This window comes from Triticum aestivum, chromosome 3D, assembly GCF_018294505.1.
Source record: "Triticum aestivum cultivar Chinese Spring chromosome 3D, IWGSC CS RefSeq v2.1, whole genome shotgun sequence".
Classification (NCBI taxonomy): domain Eukaryota; kingdom Viridiplantae; phylum Streptophyta; class Magnoliopsida; order Poales; family Poaceae; genus Triticum; species Triticum aestivum.
The window spans coordinates 67811475-67820017 of record NC_057802.1 but is presented as its reverse complement, the minus strand read 5'-3'; the positions used below and the strand labels follow the sequence as shown (position 1 = coordinate 67820017).

Genomic DNA, 8543 nt, shown 5'->3' with positions numbered 1-8543 from the left:
AATGGAGGCGGCGGGAGGGAGAGGGGAGCGACGCCCAAAACCCTTACCGACGAGTGGGCCGCCGTTTTTCCTTAAACCCTTGGTGAAGGGGAATGGCCGAATGGATTAGTTAGGAGAAATATCTGCGGTGTGCTCTTCTTCCACGTAGGTCCCTGGAGGTTGTCTGGTTCTCGAAATAGCCCTCCCCTCGACACTCTGTAGGGTTCACTAGACTCCTCCTTTTTGGAAAAGGAGATTTTTTTTCTTTTGAAAGGATGTGGGCATGGTGGTTTGCTTTATCCTAAACCTACAAGCCAGTTCTATAACCTTTTTTTGACAAACACAATATAGACGAAGACGCTCACATACACCCATTCCTATAAGCATACGCATATACATCACATCCTATCCTTTATGAGCATCTCCGAAAGACTGAGCCAAGTCTTGAGATCAACAAAGTCACCAAAGAAGTCTCGCTATTTTAAACGCTAGTAGATGGTAAAAGCATCGCCACCACAAGATGGCGGGACTTACATCGGAGCGAGTATTAATGAGGCATTCCTCTTCCCCTCATCAACACTATGTAATCACTACAACATCATCGCTATATAAAACGAGTGAAGGGGTAATGAATACACAAATGTTGAATTGACTCACCCTAATCACACAAGCAACATTCATTGCTTTTGTGTCTAATTATGCTTAGTCAGGTTATCCTTCAAGATAAATCCCTTACAGGGATGTCGCACAAACATCTTCATTTCTTATTTATTTTTTAGTTTTCAAATAACACTGTCGGTTGAGTTGGGCTAGAATGTATGGATCTTTTGGCTTCCAAATAAATCCTGCCAGCTTGAGTTGGACTATAAGGTGATTTTGTGTCGGGACTTGGGAGAAATATTTCATTCTTGTGCACTAGTCCCTCTAACTTGTTATATTTTTTAAATAACCCTATGTTCAACACGTTTACACTTTACCCAAGGCCTGCAACTAAGAAAAAACTTACTCACACAAGATTTGCAATCTATAGATGCAAGCAGGAGCCCGTGAAGACTAGTATACTCCCTCTGTTCCTAAATAAAAGTCTTTTTATAGATTCCGATATGAACTGCATACGGGGCAAAATGAGTGAATTTACACTCTAAAGTATGTCTATATACATCCATATGTAGTCCATATTGAAATCTTTGAAAAAGACTTATATATAGGAACAGAGGGAGTACAAGTATACCAAAAGGTCAACCTAATGCAATTTTGTTCATTAATATAAGAAAATGACTTATATGCGGGCCTCAAGGGATACGCGTACATGAAACGGTGCGGGTTCACCATCCATACATGGCTCTGCTTATAGAGAAATATATACATGCTAGGTCACACTCATCCATACATGGATTTGCTTTCATTGGAATGCAAGTTAACCACTTGCTCGTTTCCAATGTTGTCATATTCATCAACAGGTGAGCACTAAGTGCAATATAGCATTACAGGTGGCATTAGACCGGATTGTCATCCACCCTTTCTTGACACGGGTTGCTACAAGAGAAGCAAAATGTGTGTTCAAAATTTCAATTTACTCGATACAAATAAAAACAAACAGTGGCCGGAAACACATGGAGCGTTCAAATGCAAGAACATATTAGCAAGTGGATACAAAATTTGTGATACAAACATTTTTCTTGTGCCAAAAAACACCAAACTGTATCGCTAAGAGATACAGAGGTGCACACGCACTAGAGACCATTGCAAAATACATGAAGAAGATGGTCATATCATGTTCGACACCTCAAACGGGTAATTAGAATTACAAAGAATAGCTTGTTCAACTGCCATCGAATTCAACATCCTCGATGTAAGAAGAAAGCAAAAAATCCTTCAAGCTCATAATGATACCATGCAGCTCTTTAAGGCATTTTAGAACTCCTAGTTCAAACTTTAGACTCCCGGGCACTGACGGTGTAGTTGGAAAGGACCTGGATATTTGTAAAGGGAAGCTCGACATGAAGAAGGAAGGTAAAACATGTCGTACTTATGGCTCCAAAGGTCCTCTCTTCTATCTCATCCTTGAGGTCATACTAGTAGATTCCACAATAAAACAACGATATGTATGTCTCATTTCAGTGGGTCATAAAAATCCTTAAAAGGAAGAACAACCAATGTCTCAGAAGGATGAACATCGAAAGACCTCATCAGAACAAAGGTACTATTGCTCACATAATTTCCAATATAGATAACACCAATAAACTCAGCCTCTTATAAGGGTAAATGTGCTTGTCCTCCCGCATTGAAACATCCACTGCCAACAACAAACATAAGTCACTAAATAACCAAAGTGTATGCAGAACCACAGAACGAGTGACAAAAGTAGCAACCATCTCCTCAGTGATCATGGGCGCCGTGAAACGAACCAAGTAGCCAGTGAAAAGGTTGAGGATGCATGCCGTGCGAGGCAACTTCCTATCCATGAAGATGAAGAAGCCATCTTATGTAGCAGTGGCGACACAGTAGTTGTGTAGTAATACATGTCCTTGTGGAGGGTGCAACATGTGGTGATGTTCACCAAAAAGTGCGTAAAGGTGTTAAAACTAGTCGACCTCATTGATCACAATACGCCGTTCTAGGAAGAAAGTGAGATATGGGTTATTCTTAGGGTAGTCAGTGGCATGGTGCCAGGTGTTGCACACGGAGCAGAGGTGCATGTAGTAGCTAGGAGACAGTTGGCGACATGGTTCATGAGATCATAGGAGACCAGATTCCCCCATGATGACCCGAAGGTTTCACAACAAATAACACACACAAGAACTGGATTATACTTTGCCCTTCTATCGGGCTAGTCGAATGAACAAGACTACTAGAGCGGGGTAGGGGATCGACGATTTGCTATTATGGTTGAAGGCAGTTCATCGAAAATGCACTCTGCCATTTGTGAAGTCCAGAGACCAGTCGTAAGTCACAACACGCCAGTTTTGATTCCAACGAAACAAAGTGCATGCCTCACGGGTACTCACCGTGGGCATGGTGGACAAGGTGGCAACAGTCGGGATGACGGCGAGCCGCGAATCTGGAGGGGGATTCGCCGATCCAGGTTGGATTAGCGCTGAATCAAAGGGATCTCACGTATGGGGAGTATGGAAGCGGGGAAGGACGAAACGGGATTCAGGCAGGATTTATGGTTTGAGAACAAATCGTCACCGCTGATGGAAGAGAGGCACACAAGATGAGAGCGAGCAAAGTTTCTAACTAGAGTGACTGCAGCGTGTTTTAATTTTGGCTGATTAGCCTCATGTGAGTGAGCTTACACTTTCACGCTTCCAAAATTTGTCTACGCTTTCACGTGGTTTACTCTTTCCGTTTCAAATTGCTTAAATTTTCGCAAAGTTAACTACAGGTAGTACTAGTGTAGAGTAGCCATAGACACGAGCATAGACACTGTAGTATCACCAGTTCACTGCGCACCGACAGCCAAACTAGCACCGGGACGCGGGATCCGAGGCAGACGCCCATGGCCGACGACGAGGTGGTCGTAGCGTCCGCGGAGGAGTCGCTGACCACTCCGCTGCTCGAGCCAGCGGCGAGCCCCGGCGACCCGTCGGTGGAGGTGAGTCTGTACCGGCGGGGCGCCGGCCCGGCCAAGGTCTTCCGATCGGGCCTGAGGGGCCCTCGCCGCGACCGCCTCGACGTGCGCGGCATCCAGGCAGAGCACGGGCTCCGCTCCCTCTTCGCCTTCAAGCCCGGGGTCTCCCGCCGCGGCCTCCGGATCCGGCCCGACCCGGCGACCGGCCACTCCGCCGTGCCCTTCCGCGACGGCGCCGCCATCGCCCTCGACGGCGAGCCCAAGGTAAAGGAGCCGATCCCTGCCCGTTTTGCGTTTCGCACCCCGCGGCGTGTGGATATTGCAGAAGGAGTTGACGGGTTGGGTTTTCTTGGTCGCGCAGGTGCAGGTGTCGTGGACCAAGCCTGCGTTGATGATCGTCGTCGGCCTGCTAGTGCCGGCGGTGTTGGCTGTGGTGGCTCTCAACGGGGTGCCGGAGTCGCTACTGTCGTCGAGCGTAGTCAACGCCCTCTTCTCGCCGTGGATCCTCGCCAGCGCGGTCATCGTCTTCGTCCGTCTCAGGATGCGGCCACAAGCTCCTCCATGGAGCCGAGCTACTGTAATGTAATAATAGCTCTCCTTTGTACTATCAAGAAGAAGCTCCTGTTATCTCTTTTCTCTTCAGAAATTATGTGCAATGGAGACAAAATTGCAGAATAAATGTGTGCAGTTTGCTTCAACGCAAATAATCATCTTTGCTGATGAAATTTTCCATTCGAGTATGCAAGTTCCATATTCCATAATCATCTCTCAGAACCGGAACACCAAGATACATTACAACCACGTGTATCACATAAGTTACTGGAACAAAGTTTATACAGAACCTCGTCAAAACAGCTTTCAGTTTTTTCACACACATACAACCAAATAAGATCAGGAAAGCCAAGACTATCCGTGGATCCAAATGATATCACTGAACCAAAACAAAACTAGCAGAAAGGAGTAAGTTTTAGTCGCTATCATCTTCGTCTTCTCGCGTTTCAAGCTGGGAGACAACCTTTTCTATGAACTTCCTGCGAACGCCTTCCATGACATTGTTACCACCTTGTCCATCATTCAGTACTGGGTCTGAGTCGCAAAGCGCCAATGCAACAGCTGAAATAAACAGAATGAAAGTTTAGCATAAACAGTGGAAGACCGTGTGTGACACTTAAAGATTCCGTGTGCTCACATCGGTCAGTGCAATTCGAATGATGAAGAAAAATCCTTGGTCGTTTCTTATTCACACGACAGACTCAGTTTAATGGTAACAGCAGCATAACTGTGAACTAGGTATGTCACTGTGTTAGGCACTCATCTAAAAATTTGTTCCCTCATTTTTTTTCTCTTTTGCCATACATTAGGACCATATATCCACTGTAGACATGCCTGTCGTAATGAACATGTTTTCCTCTTAGTACGAAAAGAAAAAACCTCATCCTAAGGTCAAAGATTATAGTCAGTTAGTCACGTTAAGGCATCTAGATTGTAATATGCACAGAACTTGTGAATTGTATCCTGCGACTGGCTAATTGCAACTTTAAGATAGCCATACACACAAACTGTTCACTAGTGTATACTGACAATGTTTTTGTCCAATCAACTACATAAAGAAGAGTAACTTGAACTAACCTCACAAAAAGAAAACTTGAACTAAGATAATGAAAACTGATTGTGTGGTATTACTTACATTCAGGTGTGCATTTCTTTCCACCGAACTTCTGTAGACCAACATAAGTCCCTTTGACAGCACTGTTGTTGTACACCAGTATTGTAGGAACATTCCTATCTGGGTAGTTGGGAATACAGTCCGTGGAAATAATTTTAACAAACTTGGTTTCTGCATATTTTGTCGCCAGTTCCTCCAGGCAAGTCTCAAGCAGCCCACATTCTGGTATCCTGCGATAAGATTCATAGAAGTCTCAGACAATGAACAGCTCGAGATAGAATTTCTTCTTAAAGTCATTTCTGTATTATGAGCAGCTTTGGGAAGCAGTTAAACAGCATATAAAACAGAAGCACTGCAAATGTCTCATAGAAGCACAGGGCATAATGGCCTAAAATCCTACAGTTTCCAGTCAAAATGAGTATAAACCAAAATACGAGTAAAGGGATTATGAAAAGTGGAGAGCATGTGGAGTAATCGAAGTACTCCCTCCGTCCGGAGATACTTGTCCTAGAAATGGATAAAATAGATGTATCTATAACTAAAACAAGTCTAGATACAACCATTTGTAGGACAAGTATTTCCGGACGGAGGGAGTAGAAGAGAAGAGGAAAAATATCGTGGTGTGGTTTCCTAAGCTAAGTTGTCTTGTTTATCTGGTTTGACATGGTAGTGGATAATATTTTTTCCCAGATTTTGCCAGAGCACTGTTTCACCACAATTAATCTGGATAAAAAATTCCAAGAACCATAGTGGATAGTACTCATTTTCAAGCTGACATGGTTATTTTTCCTACTTCTAATCAACGCGACCAAATATGTATAGTTAGATAGTTGGTCACGAATAAAGTTCTACAAGCCCATGAAAAAAATTAGCTGTTTGTTGGTGTAGTTTCTGACACAAGAAGAGCATCATATTGTAAACAGGACGAATTTCGCCTTACGCATCCTTATAGAGGAAGACCACAACCCAGACATCCGGTGGAGCCTGCGAAACCTCACGCACAAAATCAGAGCCTGTGATGGGCTGTACTGTGCCGAATCTGGCAGTTTTTGCTGCCTCCTTGAGCTCTGCAAGCCTCATCCTCCTGTAAGCACACCACAACATCAAATCATGAGACAATTGGTGGATATGGAATTTTGGCTCCATGGATCAGCATGACACTTCTCACAAGTGATATGGTACCAAAACAATTGAAATTCTACAGTACTGCTCCGAGTCCAGATCAAAAACAACTGCGACATACCAGATTTCTATGGAAATCACACGATTACCCCCCATCCTGCAGTGCAATTCGGGTCAAATCAATCACGAAAAGCACTAGTGGAACACATCTCATGGATCACCAGACACGCGGGGCACCAGATCGAGGCCGGGGAAAAGAGAGGGGGCGCGCACCTGTACTGCTCGAGGAAGCGGTCGTCGTCGAGGTCGTCCTCGAGCTCCTCGAGCTCGTCGGGGTCGCGCGCGTCGAGCCACTCCTTGGACCTGGGCTGCTCGTCGGCGTCGGCCCTGGGGGCGAAGGGCGGCGGCTTGAAGGGCGGCGGCTTCTCGGGCAGGTTGCCGAGCTTGCGCTGGATGTCGTCCCACTGCGTGGTCGCCCCCTCCACGTCCTTGTACACGAAGTGGTAGTCCGCCATGGCCGAGCCTCGAAGGAGCGAGCGAGCGCGAGAGAGGGAGAGATCGGGACAGGAGGAGAAGCGGAAGGGGAACGAGGAGAATGGGAGGGCTCGGCTGACAGGTGGGGCCCCACGCACTCGTGGGATCGGACGGATCCGCGTGTCCCTGGCAGGCTGGGCCCGCTGGTCATTCGGATAGAGGCTTTTCGCTGGACGGGACATATCGAGTGTCACTGCGCCGCGGCCGCGCTACCTGATCGCGAAACCAGAACCGAGGGGGAGCTGAGCGGGAGAAGCGGTGAGATCGTCTTCGTGGCGGCGGAGATGACGGTCGGCCATCTCGCCAACGACGCCATCCTCGGAGGCCACGAAGGCACGGTGAGCTCCTCCTGCTCCGATTTGCTCGATGCAATGTGTGATGTGTCAATGTGTGTGGGGTTGGAGGTTAGGGTTCTTCGCGGTGCGGCTGCCGCAGCGGACTGGGAGGAAATGTAGTGGGGTAGTGTTTGGTTGTGGAGAAAAAGTGTGACACTGACTGTATATAACTGTTCCAGAATACACCGTGACTGTAATAAATGGAACGAGTAAAGACTGATTTTCTATGGTTCATGAAGGTAATATAAGACATTTTTGCAGTTTAAATCAAACTGCAAAAATGTCTTATATTTAGTTACAGAGAGAGTATATGATATGCACGCTCGTGCGTATTCTAGAAAAATATTCTGACTAAAAGATGGCTCGCTGTGACGCCCGGATAATCAAGCTACAGTAACCTCTGCTAATAATGCCACGTCACCTCAATTACTATTGCTAATCTCGCGTTAGTTAGAAACTGATTCAAATTCAAGTATGAATTAAAGTCAAAACAATTAAAGTTTTCAACAATTAAAACTAAAATGTTCGGATTGAACCAAATAATGCATAGGCAATTATGGTGGAGAAACCAAACCTTTATAAAATATTTAAATACTATTAGATGGATAAAACATCAGGGAAAACTATTATTTAAATATTTTTAAATATTAAATAATTATGAAACTATTTTAGTTTGGGTAGCAAGTTAATGTGGCCGTGGCATATTTGGTAACAACAAATTAGGTGCCATTTTGGTATTTTGCTAAAACAAAATAAAAGAGAAACTAGAAATAAAACAGAAAAGAAAAATAAATAAAAAGTAAAAAGAAAGCAAAAGAAAAGAAACCCCCCGGCTCCCCAAGGGCCTTGGCCCACTGGCCCAGCTGGCCGGCTAGCCCAGCCCAGCCCAGCCAGCCCAACTCCCCCTCCCCGGTCGTCTTCCCTGTTCCAGCGACCGCATCGCTACAGGGGCGAGACCCCGCCGGATCACCTCGCCGGCATCGCCGCGAGAGGATAAGGCCTCCACCTCCCGCGACGCCTCGGGCACCTCCACTCCCCTCTCTCTCTCCCTCTCTCTCTCTCGCCTGCGCTCTCTCCCCTCCTCGTCCGCCTGGGCCGCGCCTCTCCGTCACCGCTCACCGCACTCCACCGCGGCCACCGGCCGACCTTCGCCTCGCCGACGTGCCCCAAGGCTCTGCCTCGACCTCCTCATCCTCCCCGCCGAGCCACGCGGACCGGGACAGCCCCGCAGCACCACCGCGACCTCTTCTTCCTCCTCTGCCCCGACCCCGGCCGTCGTCGATTCGCTCCACCGAGCCTCCCCCGAGCCCATGATTGCACACCTGCAGGCTCC

At 46.7% G+C, this 8543-nt stretch overlaps 2 protein-coding genes across 2 annotated transcripts; one reads left to right on the top strand and one right to left on the bottom strand.

Annotated features, from left to right (window-relative positions):
• Positions 1-3381: 3381 nt before the first annotated feature.
• Positions 3382-4251, top strand: LOC123077477 (uncharacterized). The gene is made up of 2 exons (XM_044499757.1): positions 3382-3817; positions 3915-4251. Exons 1-2 carry the CDS (start codon positions 3482-3484, stop codon positions 4137-4139), a joined length of 561 nt encoding a protein of 186 aa, XP_044355692.1. The 5' UTR covers positions 3382-3481; the 3' UTR covers positions 4140-4251.
• A 90-nt stretch (positions 4252-4341) lies between these two features.
• LOC123077476 (phosducin-like protein 3) lies at positions 4342-6952 on the bottom strand. Its single transcript, XM_044499756.1, has 4 exons — positions 6615-6952; positions 6160-6303; positions 5241-5449; positions 4342-4666 (listed from the first exon to the last, which is right to left on the bottom strand). Exons 1-4 carry the CDS (start codon positions 6854-6856, stop codon positions 4521-4523), a joined length of 741 nt encoding a protein of 246 aa, XP_044355691.1. The 5' UTR covers positions 6857-6952; the 3' UTR covers positions 4342-4520.
• Positions 6953-8543: the final 1591 nt, after the last annotated feature.